The sequence below is a fragment of the Chiloscyllium plagiosum genome, chromosome 1, assembly GCF_004010195.1.
Source record: "Chiloscyllium plagiosum isolate BGI_BamShark_2017 chromosome 1, ASM401019v2, whole genome shotgun sequence".
NCBI classification, from domain to species: Eukaryota; Metazoa; Chordata; class Chondrichthyes; order Orectolobiformes; family Hemiscylliidae; genus Chiloscyllium; species Chiloscyllium plagiosum.
The window spans coordinates 125,612,438-125,632,878 of record NC_057710.1 but is presented as its reverse complement, the minus strand read 5'-3'; the positions used below and the strand labels follow the sequence as shown (position 1 = coordinate 125,632,878).

The 20,441-nt window shown below is 36.8% G+C and overlaps 1 protein-coding gene across 1 annotated transcript in view; it reads right to left on the bottom strand.

The window, feature by feature from the left end:
- Positions 1-7,950: 7,950 nt before the first annotated feature.
- The window catches only part of antxr2a (ANTXR cell adhesion molecule 2a), a 232,866-nt gene continuing 220,375 nt past the window's right edge, over positions 7,951-20,441 (bottom strand). Inside the window, exon 17 of the mRNA XM_043696278.1 lies at positions 7,951-9,826. Within this exon, the coding sequence (XP_043552213.1) occupies positions 9,788-9,826 (39 nt within the window). The 3' untranslated portion in view covers positions 7,951-9,787. The remainder of the gene's footprint in view (positions 9,827-20,441) is intronic.

The window sequence follows — 20,441 nt, the reverse complement described above, 5'->3', positions numbered from 1 at the left end:
TTTGTAATGGATGGACTATATCTTTCACCATTTAATTTAAAAACCAATGACATGTACTTTCCTTATACCAATGTATTGTTCCATATGTATTCTAAAGGCTATAAAATATTCTTCTAAAAACGCAATTTCCTTTTAATCTCCCAAGTGGATTCCTTCTTCATTTTTAACAACAGAGGAATTATGTTTATGCTAATTTGGGGAACAGGAATTGCAAGTCACTTGTAGTGCAGTACACGTGTTGGATATGTAACTAAATTAGTGCGTCCGATCTTATCTATATCATGCCTTCTACAGCAGTCTGTACATTTTCGAATAATGCTTCACTGCCAAAGGTCCAAACCACTTCTATTTAAGCATTTAGTAGTTACATTTTTCTAAAAGAACTCTGTGTCTCCTAAGAATCAGAACCTTTTTTAGATGTTTCATGTTACCTTTGACTGCTATATTAAAGTAGCTATGTGGCTGCTCTTGCCAATGGCCTTATTTAATTTAGACCCAAATTGAGAGCAAATATAACAGATGCCTCACCTTGCTGTTCCATTCAGTAAGAATCAAGGGACCAAAATCCCAGCAGCTCCAAGTTTTAGTTATAAGCAAACAGCTTGGGCCCATCAGCAAATTGTATTGGCATATGGTATAGGTTTATGATCAACCCTGCACGTGCTTCGCAATGAGAGTGATCATCCTTCAGAAAATACCCTTTAAAGAAAACTGAATGTGCAATTGTGTTAACTAGCTTTGCGACTGACATTGAGCAGACTGTTAATTCAGTTCTGGTTTAAAAACTCAGCTTCAGCATTTGTTCCTGGTGAAATTGTACCAACTTTTAAAAATAAATTTTGCATTAATGATTCACTTGCACCTCGTTCATCATTGACTACTTCATAATTTCAGTTCATAGTTGTAAAAATGGACAGTTTACAAAACCGGGACGTACCATCAGCGCCTCACTGGAGACTCTCACTGACAATGTTACCTAGTTATGGTATCGAAACATATGAAAACAAACCTTCCAGCTCCGTCAGCTAACTTACATACTTATATTTAGATGTTATCTAAAAATTTGGATATACTTAGATTTCATTTTACAGCTGATGTGTATAAATACTGAAAGACCAATGACTGACGTATAAACACGGCTAGAATATTACGTATTTGGACAAGCTCACTGGCAATCAACTCCCACTCCACATGCCATTGCATAGTAAGGTACTTTTGTTTCCCTTGTTGCTGTAGTGTGCAAGCAAAAACTATTGAGGTGAGACTGGTTGCTTTGAGCACAATGGGTAGTTAAGTCTAGGATTATAGGGTACCAAACGTGTGCATGCAAATCATGACAATAAATGATGGTGTGGCCAGCAACACCCTCATCCCGTGAGTGAATATAAAATAAGAGGAATGTTTGAACTTTTGATCTTAACTACTGTCACCATCTTGGAGTCTAGTTGAAAAATCCTCACAAAATGGTCACTTTCTTTCCCATCAATCAATGAGATAATATTTTTATTTGCATGTGAAACATGCACATTAACAAAAAAAAGTCTCATGCAATTTTTTTGGAGGCAATCTAATGAATATCTCAAAATGAGGTCCAGAACTCTCAATGTTTATTGCATTTTATGAAATTAGCATAAGAAAAATCACCATTGTGGAGGTAAGTTGACGTACTGGACCCAAAAACACTTTCCCTTTCCCATCACTGCATATTAAACGTTTAATACATACCCAGTTGAGAGCCAAATTAAGAAAAGGTCATTAAATGAGTTTGACTGATTATTGACGGGACAAGAAATCTAATTTTAGATTTGAAAGTCAAATGCCCATGGGATAAAAACGTTTGTGGAAAAATAACATATGTTTCAAGGATTACCTACCTATATTAGTAATTTTCCAAAATACTTGATACAGATTGATAATACTGGTTTTTAAACCAGGATTAAATTAAGGATTCTAATCCTGAATTTAACATGTTGTGTTTTGTCATTATCAAATGAGCAGCGCCAGTGACAGTTGTGGCAACAGGATAACAGGTATACAGGGGTGAGTGTTTGAAAACTCCACTTCCATAAGCTACACAGGTGCAAGAAAAGCTTGAAACATCAACCTTGCAGGATTAATCATTTATAATGAGAGTTCCTATCAACTCATGGCTACTTGAAATTCTGCTTCATAAACATGCTGTAATTAGTTTTTTTCCAAAATTATATGAGTCCAAACTTTAGTCATCCTGACTTTTTTTTCCCTCAAGCTATAAAGAAAAAGTGTGCTAATGCATACCCTACATTTCCTATTCTATTTGCAGCATTGAAAAAGTTCTTCCATAACTCATAGCTAAACCTGTGTGCTCAATCTTAGTAATTTATCTCAGGTTCGATTCCAGCCTCGAGCACATTCTCCCCGTGTTTGCGTGGGTTTCCTCCAGGTGCTCCAGTTTCCTCCCACAGTCTAAAGATGTGCAGGTCAGGTGAATTGGCCATGCTAAATTGTCCATAGTTGTTAGGTGCATTAGTCAGAGGGAAAATGAGTCTGGGTGGGTTACTCTTCGGAGGGTCAGTGTGGACTTGTTGAGCCGAAGGGCCTGTTTCCACACTGTAGGGAATCTAATTTAATCTAATCATCTCAAAGGTAGTCTTAGAAAGGCAAAAATATATTTTAGAATTATTTTAGAAATTAAACTATGGCATATCAGTTATAATACTTTACAAAGATATGGAAGTTAGGGCAGAACGTTTCTTCAATAGCAGCCCCTTATTTTGTTGAGAGATATAGGATTAAAATCTGCAGCTGGAATCTAGAGTGGGAAGAATGCAAAAAGATGAAATGACTCTTGTTCAGGTACGTCAAGAGCACAAGACCACATTTTTACTCAAGAACCAAGTCACTGTTCAGCTGTTCCTCCATGTCCAATTTTCCATTTACATTTCCAGTGTGTCCAATGACTATCAAATTAGAGATGGGAACACAGAAAAAAGTACAGGCAATTAAATCCCTTGGAAGACATTGCTGAGACAGCCATTATATCATGGCTTTATGTTTTCTTCCACGGTCATATTTCTTTAAAAAAATGCATCATTGCATCTTCCTGATTCAGGCAAATCAAAAGCAACACTCCCTTCACTTATAAATACTACGACACTATTTTCTCTGGTAAAAGGACTTTTGCCAGATTTCTGCTGAAATAAAAATAAAATGAAAGATTTTTTTGAATTTATTCTTTTAAGTGCTTGAAATGCAATCATCCTTCCAAATGAAAATGCATACATCAGTCAGGTTACTGTGTAAATACTTACAGTATCTAAAGGGTTAAATTATGCATGTGTAATTTTGCAAGTAATCTCCACATAAAATGAGTACAATACAGTTATTTAAAAAAATATTAAGTTTTACTCTCCATATATCTTGGTTAGCTATTTTTACCCCTCTTGGATTGGCCATGATTCCTGTAGGAACATTGGACCTTAACTCTGTTCTATTGGATCATTTTGTTAAACTATTTGAATAAATATACAAATGCATTCTTGATACTTAATGATAATTTTTTAAGTTAACAGGGCAAATACTGAACACTTTACTCCGAGATGAATATTGATGTTTAGGTTTCAGAATTTCACATTCTAAGGAGTGAAGAATTCCTTTTGGTCAAAGACCCCCAACATGCACAAACGCAACCTCAACTGAACAACTTCTATGAAGGCAAGCGAAAAAAAAAAGACTGACGTAGCTCGTGGCTCTATTACTATACGATTGATCTACCATGGCTTTTCCGCCGTGAGCTAAGTTTGGATCAAAAAAAGGCTGGAGATATTGTCAGATTGGACAAATGCCCTGCTTGTGACAAGGCAGAATTTTTACATACTTAAAAGGTGCTGAGGAAGGAGAGTACTACTCTGCATTAAGTTATGTCTACATTAGAAGAAATTTGCTTCCTTGGTTATCTACCTGGCTGCATAACGCACTGCACTTATCATTCTAAATGTGAATTACCAATGAAGCTACTTCAGATTTTTAGTTTGTTTGAACAAATTGCGAGAAAGGTAATAAGATTAGACTATATTGCAAACTTCTATTGGGTTTTTAAATGCCTCTGCTACTTCAATACATTAAACAGAATAGCACAACTCATGACTTTGTAAATTATATAATTGGAATATCTAAATATTAGAATTGAGATGCTGACAGCAAGAATTATAGATTGTGTAGTGTAAGGGAGAAGACATTTATAATCACTTAAGATAAATTAAGTGGATAGTCAACAAATGATTAAAATATTTAGCACGATCAGGTCACATTTAGTTTAAACATTTATAAATGTAGTTTAGATATTTAGAAGCATAAAAACTTTTAATTTTAAATCAGATGTTTTGAGGTGTGAAGAATAAAGACAATAGAGACCTCTTAATTGCTGGATTTATGTTCCGAGAGTCAACTGACTTCAAATAATATTTGTGGGGCGTTTGACTACAGATGAAGTAACTGTATGTTACCATGCAGAAATACAAACACACATAAGCAGAAGTGATTTAAAAGTACAATGATTCAGGTTTTTCTTCTTTTGTATTTACATTAGTGAATAAAGAGAAAATGTGGACTTTACTAATTCTGTGACTATCCTAGGCAACGAATTGCAGGCAATACATGGAAAGAAGAAAATTATTTCTCTATATCTTTGATCTGGACTAATTTGTAATTACTAATATCAGCTTAATTTATTTTGCAAGAAGAAATGGGCTTTTAATATGTTCTGTAGCACATGAAGTGATGTCCTGGAGTGAATATTTACAACTGTAACAAGAAAATGTACCATAAAAGAGTTAAAATTACAATTTAAATGCAAGAATCATTGTTTTCTAAACAAAATTTTTTTTACTACAAATATACAGATTATAGATTTCTGTTGTTGCTATTTAAATGTGCAAATACAAACTACTAAAATAAATTTAGTGAGCATGATTTAAGTAGAATATTAAAAGTGTAATCAATGCAGAGTAATTATGTGACATAAACTTAGCATGTGGAAGCTTAGAAATTTGTATCAATCACTCTGATCACTTGTTAATCAAGACTTTATCTCATATTTTCATGATTAGCACCTTCATTATAACAGGGCACAAAAGAATCTGATCATCTTATGTCTGTTATTCCCAGACCAATAATTTCAAACTGATAAATGCATCAAGGAAAAACATAATTTTGCATTGTCGGGCTGTATTAGAAGTCTGAAGAATTTAGAGAAAAAAAACATTAACACATTGTATCAAAATATTGACAAAATTATTTTCCTTGTTATTCCATTTAAGGATCAATTTTCTGTGTACTGATACAGAGAGAGTAATCACACTGGGGGAATTTCTGATATCGTAGAATAGATTTAGTCATGGATGACCAATAATGTTGCACAAAAATTACAATTCAATGTTGCATTTAGTGAAAACAAGACTGAAAAATGCCATTTTGATTTTTGCATCAGTTTCTCTTCATCTATTTATTTAACGATTAAAACAAATGATCAGAAGTGAGATTTTTAATGAAGCTGAGATCCACTGTTTTCAGCTGTATAATTTGAAACTTTGTTTTAAAAGAAAAAGGAAGCTTATTAAATTCTTGGTTTGGGTTTTAATGTTATTGTTACCTAAAATAATTGAGCCATCTTCATAAAAATAATGATACAGAAATTTCTCACAGACCGATTGAAATGTTTTATTCAATTCAGTTTCCACTTAATAAACTAATTATTTAAGGGGATTTTAATTTTGTTGCAGAAAACGTTTGGACTGAAAACAAAATCCCTATTGCATTATTGCACTTACCACACAAATCAGCTCTAAAGTCAAAGTAATTTCTCTTGAAAGTTGACACTGTGTAGTATTAGTAATTGGCACTGAAATGTTTATGAAACTCTTGTATGCCACTTAACAAAGGTGCTAATCAATTTAAAATGAAAACCTAATGTGTTTATAGAAGGGGATGAATTTCATTCAAATCATATTCATTTTAATTTTAACAATGCCAAACTTAAATCCTTTAATGTGCAGAAAGTAATTTACTTTCTCTGCTTGTACTTATAAATAAGGACAACAGTACTGGTTAAAATAAACTAATAGTTCTGTACTTTTATTTGCTTATTAAAAACACCACAATGCAAAGAAATATTTCTTTGTAATACTCCAGCAAATTGTGTATGCTCAGTAAAATAATTTGTATGTATTGATCACCACGTCGCAGTGAATCTCTGTATTGATCACCACGTCGCAGTGAATCTCTGTATCTCGCACTGTCACAATCACAATTCTAATTAAGGTCTTTGGAAATTTCTTCAGAAAGCTTATCAATTTAGATTAACTTTTCACGAAATCTCTTGAAGGCATCTCAGTGAAGCAAAACACACTTGGATTCAGACTGCCATCATAGTAGGTGAACTGTGCCCTTCATACTTATATGCTGCAAGCCTAAGTTTGTTTACTGAACACATCTGAATGAATTGAAAAATAGCATTTTATACAAACCGACAGCATTCTATATTTGGCTTATGTGGTGCTTTCCTTCTACACTTTATTCTAAAAACCCAATTGGATGGAAGGTACAGTTTTGCATGCACCTGTAAAATAAAATGAGCTATATAGATTGTGGATTGCAACAGAATTTTTGCTTGATATCAGTGTACAAAACGTCCAAGTTATTTTAAGCTTGCTATTGGAAGTGCTGGTTACATGCGCAGTACATAAACCAAATTAAGTAACATTCTGCCCATGGTACAAAATTAAAGAGAAAAACTACGAGGATACATTTAAAACACATCTTGCGCGCTATAACGTTGGTTCAATTTCACAGACCTGTTTAATCTGATGCCAAGTGTCTGTAAATTTACTTTTTATCTGCAAATGAAGTCACAACTAAAATATACATTCAATTTTATTGTCACATTGATTTATCTTGTTAACAAAGGAAAGTGGAATTAAGTATTCACCTTAACAAATAAAGACAAACAGAAACTCTTGCATAACTGAAACTCTACATCAATTGCATGTGCTTTTTAAAAAAATGTGAAAGTTAGGTAAATGTGTACTTTTTAAATTCATAGCAATATGACAGCATATAAAAGCTACCAAATTTGTGAATTTATTGTCTCTATATTTTCAACTGCTTTTCTGCTTTAAATACTTTTGTATGTTTGGGTTTTCAGTCACATGTGGCTTTTACAGTCATTCAGTCCAGTGAGGTTTCTATGGTTGCAAATTATCCTGCCTGATATATTAGAGAACTTTTTTTTTCATTCACTATTGCTGCTGTCTTATATTTTTCTAAAGAAAGAAATTATCTGCCAAGGTCTTTGGAGAGATGGTTGGCAGTGAATAAATCAGTTTGTGTCATTTTGTATAATAAATCCATTTTACTTTGTTTTAAGTGTCCTTAGGTACATTATGTGTTATTATTCCGTATGTGGACGTATGCACTAAGTCTTGAATAATATGTTAAACATGATTGAATGTACATTATGCTGATCTGTTAAAAAAGATTACGAGAATAAATATGGATAATCTGCATTGATTTTGCAAAAGTCCAAATTCTGTATTTGCACTCTGCACTATGGTGATCTCCAGCAAGCACATAGGCTTTACTGGAGACAATAAATACTGGAGATAGTTTGTTTTAATTATTTTTAGAAGTAAGAACATTAACATTTAAGTATGTTAAGAAAATTATCGGAACAAATTTCTTACGATAATACAAGTCTGTGCAACATTAAACTAGTCAAATTTGTTCAAAATTGGTGTAAATTCAAATGTGCACAAAGTTTTGGCTAGATGGAGATGGTTCTTAAGTAAAAGGGGGGACTTTGGAAAACAGGGAAATTCCTTAATTAAAAATATGTATGCCAAACCCAATTCTACAGATTCTGAAAATCCCCAATTTTATTTCAATCCTCTGATAAAAATCAGACAGATTCAAAAATCCTTGCAAAATTTATTTTGTGACATATTGATAGGTAGTACTTACAATTTTGCCATGACCTGAAACAATAATGAGCAAAAGATTAAGCAAGTGGTTATACACAGAGCTTCTTTTGGCAACATCATAAATTTTGCATGTAAACCAAGGGAAACATTCATGTCCCATGTGATTTTGATGAACAGCTCAAAAGCATAATTAGACCAGGACTTTTCACTATCGCTCTTCCCATCTCGCGCACTTGCATGCCCACCAAATGTGAAATGTTCGCCTGTTCTCTCAAATGTGATGGTTGTTGAACTTATTTTTAGTGTCATTTGATAAGCTTCTGTGCTCGCAGAGAGACATCCCACTGACCCAGCCACTGGTCATTGTCTATACCAGTTCACATCAAAGCAGGCGCGCTTTGTCAGGTTTCGACTCGAATATCCATTTTGCATTTCATGTACAGTATCGAAAGTGACTGCATCATTCGAGCTTTTTCTCAGCTGCTGCTTTCTTCTCCCCCACAGTGTTTCTGCTCATACTGACATCATTTGGGATTGTCGTCTTGACAAGACGGTTGGAAAAAAAAATGAAATATATTTTTTCCCAATATTTTGGAAAGAGGCTGCAGCAGGAAGATATACCTTCATTGTTTGGTTACAAACAAGGGTACCTCTTTATTTCCCTTTCGAACGAAACCAGTGCAAAGTATATTTTAAAAATTCAAGCAAAGCTTAAATAGTAATAGGTCATTCAATGTCAAAAAGCATAAAAAAGATGAGCAAAATCTTCACAGGCTGCTGCTTGCTGTTGCCTTTAATTATATTAATTAAACTTTGAAATTCTCATGCAAAGAGAGTTGCTGGCTTGTGACACTGTAAAGCCCTTGGAGATTTGAAGAATGGGGGGATAGCAGCCTGTACAGCCTTGGATTGTAAAAGGAATACTCTATTTTGTCTTATTTATTTGTTTTACAGAAATATGCAGATAAATGCAACTGCTTCAATAGGATGACAGGTTATGAGCGATTGAACACAGGATTACAGCAATGGCAAAGCACCGGCCACTATGCCTGGCCTCAAAGCACCAATGTCTCAATTTCTGCAGAAGATCTTTGGTTACAGGCAGTGCTGCTGTAAGATAACGCTCTATTAATTTCCTTTCCCAGCACATAATGAAAGAAAGGTGTCTTCAAAAACTAAAGGGCAAAATCTAGCTGATTCCCATACCTTGGGGCATCCTGCCTACATTTTGTCATGCGTGTGCACTTTTCAGTGGAAAATGACAAGATTTTCAGTCAGACGGCTCCCGTAAGGCATTGTAAAGTGGTGAAGTTGGAAAGATCTTGTAATGTGACATAGCTGAAAGGCAATGAACTTATGCACCGGGTAGGCCTGGTGGGATTGTCGCTCCGCCTGTGGGTATTAGGCTCCTTTCTGACAATACACTCTGTCTATAAAATGTGATGACCCAAACAGCACATTACAGTCAGACTACATTCAGACTGGAAAAAAGTTCAAAGTGACTTCAAGTGCCAAGAATCAATGTATTTTTCTTTTAGGGGGTGATGAGTATTAATGTTTACTTTTTGCCATTGCTGCATGCCATTACTCTGGGCTGAAGATCAGGAGAAAAGCAACACATCTGTCAAGAAATCGCCATAACGTTCTTGGTGGGTTAAAGGGAAATCTGTATTGCTGTTGCTGCAGTTTTGTGATGAGTTAACAAAAAGCATCACCAAGACAGTGTTTCGCCCATCTTTAGAGAAGATTACTGATGTCGGTTGGAAGTAGAGAATCCTTTATCATTCTTCAGTAGGTAGTAAAGAAATAAAACAGCTCTGACTTCTTCAATTTTACTGTGTCTGGACTCGACTGAAGTTTATGCAGCGGCCCTGCAAATGAAAGGGAAAATAGCAAAACATTATATAAAGTAACAATGTTCTGTGAATATATAATTCAACTACCATTAGCATATAAGTGGGAAGATGAGAATTGTTAGCAACATTTAAATACATTAACTACCCTCATTTTTTTCCCTCACCTTTTTATATAAACCTGTCATTGTAATAATTAAGCCACAGCAAGTAAAATCCTTAATAGTTTCACAATATGGACAGAATTCCCAGTAGCTAATATTATTTGCTTTTTGGGTTTGATTGAGTTTACTGGAGTAAACGGGTTAAACATAATTAGACGATCATGTCCTGCATTGTCCCTGTCACTTCTGCAGAAAGCTACAGTTAACATTCCATCCATACCTCCATATAAACAATAAAAGTAAACACAAAATAGCATACAAGTGACAGTAACAGATAGTAGTGAAGGATCTTTTTTAAGACTGTGCAATGACGCACTGATCTTTCACCTCAGATGTCTGGCTTCAGATCCAGTTTGGACTAGACTGAAAGTCTCAAGATGTTGCAAAATCTATAGGCTCTGTCAACATTCCAGACTGAAGGTCAGAATATGCCACATCCCGAGCCAAGCTGTTCCAGTACTATTACAATACAGGCATCCGACAATGTGAGAAATTGCCCAAGCATGTTCTTGACGCAAAAAGAAGAAAGCCAATTACCACCATATCAGTCTAATATTGATCATCAAAGTGGTTGAAGGTATCATCAACAGTGCCAGCAAACAGTACTTACATCTGCTCAATGACACTTAGTTTAGTTCTGCCAGGGCTACTCAGCTCCTGACCTTATTACAGCCTTCATTCAAATATGAACAAAACACTGAATTGCAGAGGTGAGAGGACACTTGATATCGAGACCATGTTTGAACATGTGTGGCATCAACTAACCCTCGTAAAACTGGAGTCAATGGGAATCAGGGAGACAATTCTCTGCTGTTCACCGAAATCGTACCTGATACAAATACCGAAGAGATCCAAGTCCAAATGCAACAATATCTGGATGATATCAGGTTTGGGCTGACAAGTAGCAAGTAACATTCACATACCAGGCAATGGCTATATCGAATAATAGACAATCTAATTGTGATCCCTTGACATTCAATGGCATTACCATTACTGAATCCCTATCAACATCCCAGAGGTTACCATTGGCCAGAAACTGAATCATGGCTGCTAGAGCAGGTCAGAGTCTAGGAATCTTGCAACGAGTAATTCACTGCCTGACACCCCAAAGTCTGTCCACGAACTACAAAGTACACATCATGAGCGTGATGGAATACTCTGAAACTTAATGCCATCTGGGATGAAGCAGCTCACTGATTGGCACCATATCCACAAACATCCAGACCCTCCAACACGGACACTCAGCAGCAACAGCAACAGCAGTGTAGCATCTACACCATGCACTGCAAAAATTCATCAAAGCACCTTCCAACCCTTAGACCACTATCATCTTGGAGGACAAGGGTAGCAGATACATGGGAACACGATCACATGAAAGTTCCCCTCCAAGCCACTGACCTGGAAATATATCACTGTTCCTTCAGTGATGTGTATTGGCCAAATTTACAGCACCAGTTTAAAAAAATACTGGAAACAGCAACATGGAGAGGATGAAGGTACTATAATGAAGCAGAATTAGAAGCTTTTTTTTCAATGTGTGAACAGTCCAAATTCAGCAATTGGAGCTTATCTAATCCATGACACAATGAACAGGAGAGTTTCCCAACTGATCCAAAACTAACTGCTCCCTAAATCTCTCCAACCACAGGATGTGTGAGGAAGGAGGAGGATATCAAGGAGGTGTGATGATGTGACCCAGCTACTTGATCTGTAACACACTGTTCTGTTCTTCAGAAACTCTATCCTGAAGAAGAATCACTGGATCAGAGTCATTAACTCTAATTTCTCTCCACAGATAGTGCAAGACCTGCTGAGATTTTCCAATAATTTCTGTGTTTGGACAGAATTGATGAGGAGGTACTCCTCCAATCACAGTGAGCTTAGCACCAACAAACACAGCAGTGAAACAACCTGTGATTGGAGAAGCCGTGAGCAATTAGGAAAGGAAACGGTGGCTATGGGAATCTTTAGCCAGGTGCCATGAGCCATGTTTTTTTGCCAGGGGCTATGCCCTTTATCTTTCTCAGAGGCCTTGCCCTATGTCTTTTGCAGAGGGCCTTGCACTTTGCCTTTTCTCGGGTACTGGGGACATGTCTTTTGCAGGAGACCAGAGCAGGGGGCCATCTAACATGAAGAAGAGGGACGATAGGAGAAGGGAACTGCAAGGGGGTTGAAGGAGAGGAAGACTTCAGGAGGTATTGGAGAGAAAGGGAGATGGCAACAGAAGAGTGGAAAAGAAGTCTCAAATAAGAAAGAACAGTTTTAAAGCTGTCAGCAAATAAATATGCAGCTAACTGGGAGGGAGAAAAACTTGAAATCACAGAGGTAATGAATTCCTTGCAAATGAATGTCGAATGCTTAGCTTAAGGCTGCATAAGTTCATAAGCTACTTAAATGGGTAAATGTAGTGAACACTATTGTATTGGACTTTGTGTGTTAATTGTTCAGTTTAAATCTGATATTGAGATCTGAAATGTGATAAAAAGGGAAGCAACCATCTGGTTCAAATGTTCCGGTTGTGTGTATATGCAATATAAATTCATTAGCTATGACCTCACTAGTTTGAAGCTATGTCTGGGGTGATGGCTTTTTTTGTGCAGAAGTGTACCGTCAATTTTTTATAAGTAGTTTTTGTTAACTTATGCCTGTTGTCTTATGCCAATTGAGATACTGTGATGGCTAGGAAATGAACCCTGGCTGCAAGTATTGTGGCTTTAAGTTTAATGGAGGGTTGAAAATTATTGATAATATTTATGAATTATTTAATTCTACTTGCTTGCATGATTCAAATATTTCATGAGGTAACATTTCTCTCAATCTTATATTGTGCAGTTTTTATTTTGAGATATGAAACCTAACTCAATGCCATCTGAAAATACAAATACACTACACCTACCTGTTCCATTTCCTCTAAATGCTGTCCTCAAAGAATTCGTGGAATTTTGTCAAACATGATGTCCCTTCACAAAACCATGTGAACTCTGCTTGTGCTAAGCCTTCTGTAAATGTCTTGCTTTTTTTTTCCTTTATAATGTGCTCTTGCCTTCATAGTAATATTTACACACTACTTGTGAACTTTTTAAAAACTCATTTGCCTTCTCGCCCTCCCGCCAGGGTCTTTGAGAATGAGGAGATAATGTCAGCATTTGTTGCTTTTGAGAAGGTAGTGCTGAGCTGCCTTCTTGAACTACTGTAGTTCTTCTGCTGCAGGTATTCCCACACACTGTCAGGAAGAGAGTTCCAGGATTTTAGTCCAGTGACAGTGAGTAAGTGGTGATATAGTTCCAGTTCATGATGGTGTATTGCTGGGCAGAAAGCCTGCTTGTGGTGTTCCATCCATCTGTTGAATAATTCCTCCGCAGAGACCCACTTATGCTTGTATTTGGTGAAACTTTTAAATTTAGCAGGGATTGCTCACCTGTTGTACACCTCTACTGATTTTCATTTCCATCAAAGGGCTCAACATTTTAAATGCACCTTCTGGGATCTCTTTCCTCTTTGGATTAGACCATCCAATCAGATGGATGTTTCCAATTCTGTGTCTCTTGATGGATCATCTTGATCCAATTGCTTTTCCTAATTATTATTAAAGTACTGCCCTACCAGTAAGAGAAATTTAATAGCCTTATGTGCTTTATTAATATCTAATTCAACATATCTGACATTGTAGATGTGCAAAATCAAAATCTACCAGCAATTATGGTAAAGACCATCAACATTATCTCCTCATTCTCAAAGACCCTGGCGGGAGGGCGAGAAGGCAAAGGAGTTTTTAAAAAGTTCAAAAGTAGTGCGTAAATATTACTACAAAGTTGTAGTAAGGTTAAAGGTAAAGATCAAATTACCACAGTCCCAGAGGAGATTAGAAAGAGATTAATGGTGATGAATTAAACCTGTATGTCACCATTTTTCAGGTGAGGGGAGAGGTCAAGAAGGCGGAGACCTTCATCGACATACATAAACATCACGCAATATTTCAGCTGCAAACATAACATCTAAACAAAGTCACCAATGACATGGAGAAATATTAACGGGTCATAGCAAGAAATAGATTGGGATGTTGGACGTGGGAATGTCATGATTGCAAATATATAATTATTGCATGCTATAAAAGACAGAATGTCAAATTGGAAAGAATTTCCAGGCAAATCACTTTCCCAGAACCTTGCCACATATATCTTAAAAGGAAAAGTTGCCACATAATACAAGGATTATATGCGACCGGGAAATTAATAAATAATTGCAACTTTTACATGGGCTTGACAATGCAAAGAGCTCTCCTACAACGACACCACTATGTACACAAGTCAATCTATCATATAATTGAAGGGAGAAAAGCATCTCACGTAGACACTTCTTCAGATTCTGGGTGTGGATTAGTGTGGTTTGAGATAGAGGTTTGATAGCCTTGCTTTCAAACAAAGGTTGTTAGAGTATACTCAGTGCTTATTTATGTCCTCAGTTATGATTTTGTAAGATGGAATTCACTGTGCAAAGGAGTTTCACACTCACATATACTGTAGCTGAGCGATGTTTATTCTGTATACCAGAGTTCTCTACAGATCATGTGGACACATAAGTGGTACCTGCACTGGACAGCAACTAGACAGCAACTTAGAGGGATCTGTTCCTAATGCTGTCATGCTGATTTTGGGGTCCGTGATACAGTCACATCCAACTTCAACTACGGATGTGATACTAAAATACTTATTTATGATAATCGATTGGTAAACTGATTTTGTTTAAAACACATTACAGGAACAATACATTTGGTTTTCTAAGCTACTGATTGTCACAGAGAAAGCTAAGTGAACAATTCTCATGCTATAATCTGCAGCTCAACCACTGGGAAAGCGGGGCAGGAAATTCAGAGAGGCTTGAAAGATCCTGTCCCTCTGAAAAGCCTCTGTAGAATGTTAGAACACAGAGCTGTTGTGGGCTGGAAACTGTTTGTGACACAAAGTTCAATGTTTCTCTGATGGTGCTTTTGAGATATTGCTAAAAGACATGACGAGGAGGAGAGAACTGTTGCTCCTCACAGATGGACATAGAGTGCTCTGCCAGACAGCACAACAGTGGGTAAAGGTAACACAGCACATGAATGCCAGGAGGCTTATATCACATTGCAGTGATGTTAAGAAGAAATTCAATGACTTGACCAGAGCTACTAAGTGTGGCTTCCATTAAGGGCTTTAAAAGCAGTCAGATTCTGATCCAATGATCTACGTGAAAGAAAGTAGAAATTAATGACTGCCACAGAGTGAAGGGATCATAATAACGTCAAGATAACAGGCTCCAATTTCCATATAGTTGAACATCAGCTGCACATTCATGTAGAAGTCTATTCATTTCATGTATACTTCTGCATTTTGGGCTACATGCTTGAAACTGATAATCTGAGAAAGGCTGCCATCCCACAGCCTTATATTCCTGTTTGGTCCTGAAGCAAGAGTAGGGTGACCATTTACACAGCTTGATGGATGCTCAGTGATTGCCAGCAGGAACCAATAAGAGGTCCAAAAGATCTTGGAAGACTTTCTGACATAACTGAAGGTCACAATCTATTTCTCAGGCTCCTAATGTCCTATGTATCCACCAGTGAATTAGCGGACACAAGTTGAAAAACTTCCTCCTTAAATCCTGAAGTGCCCGAACAAGAGATTTAGTTGATGGAAAAGAATCACTAAAGACCTTCTAAAGCAACTGGGACTGGACAATTAATACAGGCACAAATCATCCATAAGCCAGAAATAATTATTTTAAAATTGACTTTGTTGAAAGTTGATGGTAGAGCAGGGATGAATTGTGAAAGCTCAAACCTCTGCACAGTTCTGCATGGATTACTCAAGAAAACAACCAATGCAACTACTTCAACTAAACAGCCAGTTACCAGAGACCTCGTGCATAATTGTAATTGAGACATTTATGAAACAAAAAGAAAACCAAGCAGAACAACGTGTTGATCCTGGACCTCCTCAACAGGTTTTGGAGAAGGTTAAATAGATTGTGGACAGGGCAGAACTTCAGGCCACCTACTGCAGATTCCCTGATCACTTCAGAAATCCTGGAATTAGGCTTTTTGAAATCATGTGGTCAAGTCCCTCACTCCCCCACTAATCTATGCTATTTTTAGTGCAATTGAAGTTTAAAACAATTTCAAACAGATCACACTGTGATACAACTACTTGTTTGAGAAAGATGACAGTATCAGCACACACTAAATTGTTAAATGAGAGATTAAAGTATTTCTTGCTATTCGTTGTTACTCGCACACTGGGAAATCAATCTCCTGGTCAAACATCAAGCAAACTTACATTCAACAGACAGGATACAACTGAATAGCAAATTATGGGAGGGGTTACACCAATTCAGCAAGGCAGTTTACCAACATCGCCTCAGGGATGGGGAACAAATAGTGGTCTTGCCAATGATGCGTACTTCCCATGAGAATTTTAAAAACTTTAGTTCTTCATTATACTGGTGACACATCTCAATCAGAGTCTCCATAATATGCTTCAGGCTCTAATCTGCCATTGTACCAGGATCCTTCACTTTCTAACATTAAGGCCCACTCCTAAATCTGACATTTCTGTGGTTCATAATCTCCTTTATACACGTCATATTCATTTTGACATGTTTTGTTATGATTAGTAAAAGAAAGAAAATATAATCCCATGTTTAATTCCTAAGTCTAATTCTTGTCTTTGGTCACAATCATGGCCATATTCTTGGTCACACATCTAGAGCATGAATTGTTTTGGTTGCTACTCACAAGTGCTTGCCTTTCTCATTTTAACAGCAGATCTGGAATTCGACATTCATTTACTGATGTACAACTGTGACATAAACTCTGTTTTAATGATACTTAGCTGGTTCTCTTTGACAAATTTATTGCAGATTTTTGGGGCTGTAATTAATGAGGCAGATAAAGGGGAATGCGTAGATGTAGTGTACTTCAATTTCCAAAAGACATTTAGTAAAGAGCCACACAAGAGGTTGGGAATAGATAGCGGCTCATGCAGAATTGGTTAATGAACAGGAAACAGACAGTAAGCATGAATATGGCATTTTCAAGTTGGTAGGTGGATCAGTGCTACAGCTAGAGCTATTCACTCTAAACTTACATAGGAATGCAAGGTAGGAGGTTATAAAGATGCTGAGAAGAGATGTAGAAAAGTTAGTGAGTGGGCAACAAGGTGACAGATGTTCTAAGATGTGCAGAAGTTTAAGGTTTTTCATTAGGAATAAAAAGCAAAATATTTTTAAAAGCGATAAAACTTATCAATGCACGCGTTGACTTGAGAGTTGGGTGTACATGTACAAGGAACACAAAAACCTATATGCAGGTGCAGCAAGCATTGAAGAAAATACATGATACATTGATCTTTCAAAGTAATTGGAGTATAGGTAGACAGAAGTCTTCTGACAATTATACACAGCTTTGATGTGACCAATGTGAGTAATTGTGGCCTCAGGTTTAAGGGAGGTTGAAAGAGCACTGAACAATGTACAAGTGAAGGTTCACAGTACGGGTTCCTTGGAAAGAGGCAGAATTGTCCTTTGAAGAGAGGTGATCTCACTGAAATGTTGAAGATTATAAATAGGCTTGTGACACTGGATGCTGAGAGATTGTTTCCTCTGCTTGAGGAGTCTAGACTAAGGGGACACAATCTCAAGGTAAGGGGCTGATAATTTAGGCCTGAGATAAGGAGAAAATTCTTCACTCAAAGCATTGTGAATCTTTGGAATTCTCTACCCCATGAGTTCAATGGTTGTATCATTGAACAAACTGAAGCTGGAGGCAGAGTTCTTGGCCTCCCATGCAATCAAAATGATATAGGGAGTGGGTGGGAAAGTGAAATATTATGATACTGAATAACAAAGCAGGCATGACTGAGCCTTATAGTCTACTTCTACATAAAACATAGAACAGTACATCACAGAATGGGTCCTTGCACCCACAATATTGTGCTGAACATGATGCCAAATTAAACCAATCCCTTCTGCCTGCCTTGGGTCCATACCCTACCCCTTCAATCTTGCATATTCACGTGCATACCTAAAAGTTCCTGTCATATCTGCCTCTACCACCACCTCTGGCAGTGTGTTTCAGGCTGTGTAAAAAAAAAACCTGCCCCTTACATCTCCTTTGAACTTGCCCCTCTCACTTTAAATATATGTCCCCCAGTATTAGACATTTCAACTCCGAGAAAAAGATTTTCACAGTCAACTCCATCTACGCATCTCATAATTCTATAGACTCCTATCAAGTCTCCCCTTGGCCCTGCCGTTCCAGAGAAAACACCAGAGTTTTTCTAGCCTATCTTTATAATTCATACTCTCTAATCCAGCAGCATACTGGTAAACCTCTTCCGCACCCTCTCCAAAGCCTCTACATCCTTCTTGTAATGTGGTGACCAGAAATGGACATAATACTCTAGGTGTGGTCTAACCAATACCTTATAAAGTTGCAACATTCTCCCGTTCTTATTCTCCATGTCCTTATGTAGAGCAATATGAAATGTAATTACAAAGCCATTCTACATGTTATTTATCTTCTAGTTAATTGGTTTTATGTTGTATCAGAGGGCATGATCATAAGGTAGTGGTCACATAGTATGTGTAAAGCATCAACTGCCAAGAAAATGTGGCAGAAGTGATTGCCTGATCAGTATGTTGCACACTGACATTACTGATACAAAGGTGTTCCATTTCCACACTGACATTATGATTCCACTATCATTAATGTAAAAATCAATGTACAGTATTCTTTTCATGAAGTGTGTATATAAAACGGAGCAAGTTATTCAACTGAGTTCTTTGAATTTAATATCTGAACAAATTACTTTAATTACGGAATAATCAAATCCGCTTTTAGCAGTCATTTTATTTTTGTGAATTTTATGCAATGTGATGATTTCAAGTAAAATCAAAACAGGAAATTTAATCAGGGAAATATGGTAAACAATTAAAAAAAAACGAACAAAGCCTTGTGTTGGGTGGGTGGCTGTGACAGAAGTTTGTCAGCGCAGCTGCACGGGAAGACAGGATGTGGCTTTTAATTGAATCGGCACAAGCCCTACCAGGGGAAGCTTATTAACCTTTTCTTCTCTGCTACTGGGATTCACAATAAACCTTCTTTAAAATTATTGGCACGATTCATCTCTGTATTCTAAAGGGTTCATTTTATAAGGATTCCTGTTATAATGCAGCCGCAAGAACAAAATGCAAAATGATCAGCTTGGTTGCAATGTAAAAGTACCCCTTTATCTGACAGTAGAAAACTCAAAGATGATAGGTGTGGATGTTTCTCTTTTGATGCATTACTGCAATACTTAACTGCTCCTCCTTGATTTCATCAAAGTGAATGTATGTTGTTGCCATTCTAACAACTCTGAGTGCAGGCCCTTGCTGTTTGAAACCTATTTTCAGAAAGCAACCAGTAGATTAGCCATGGCTATGTCACAGACAGTACAGCAGGCACAGATGGCACTAATGCATGGATGCAATTGAGGCAGATTTTCAGCATAGGGCGTCTAGATCCAACACGTACCAGATGATTGCAGTAGACTCACTCTTTTCAAGGATTACCAAGGTTATAAAAGTTACAAATCTCACATTTTGTCTAAGTTGGGGCAGGGGCTCAGGAGTGGTACAATATATGAATTCATTGCTGAAATGTTTTTCAGCATAGAAAAGATGACATTTGGCATTCAAATCAAGAACCATGTTCCAAGTTGTGACTGTTCGGGTGTGGAATCCAGATGTGACCTTATGCTGCAAGAATGCAGTTTCTTATCAGCAGTACTCATTCTGAATGGCTATGTATTGAAAGGAGCTGATCACCAGTCTACACCATGAGCTTTAAAGCACTCCATTTACATTTTGTATCTTGCAAATAAGTTCCTTTTGCAATCATGTAAGGATTAACATTTTATCTTTGCTGTGTTATCCTCCATTTTCCTAAATTCTCCAGGATTATTCCTCATAAGACTTGCTCTTTATTAACTGTGTGTGTGTATAGATTAAGAATGATCTGGACCCATGAATACAACATTATTTATCTAAAGTTGCGGATGAAAATAAGAGGTTGGGAGGAGTAAGTTGCAGATATAGAATAAATGAGTTACCAGTTCAGTGTAGTTAAACAAGGTCATCTATTGACATGAGTATTGGAGCTATGGGAGAACAAAGAGATTTAAGGTTCCCTGCATGCCCAAATTATAAGAAATTAGTGCAGACTGACTAAAAATTATCAAACTACTGGTGAAATCAGGAAGGATCATTTCACACAAGAGATTGTGAAAAGCTGGAACTTGCTTGCCCAAAAAAGCTGTAGACACTGGGTCAATTACAATTTTCAAGACAGACTATCACCAGAGATTTGTTAGGTAAGAATATAAAGGGGGAAGGATGATCAACTGTTGGCAAATTAAGATGAGGTGCAGATCATCTCTGATTAAATTGAA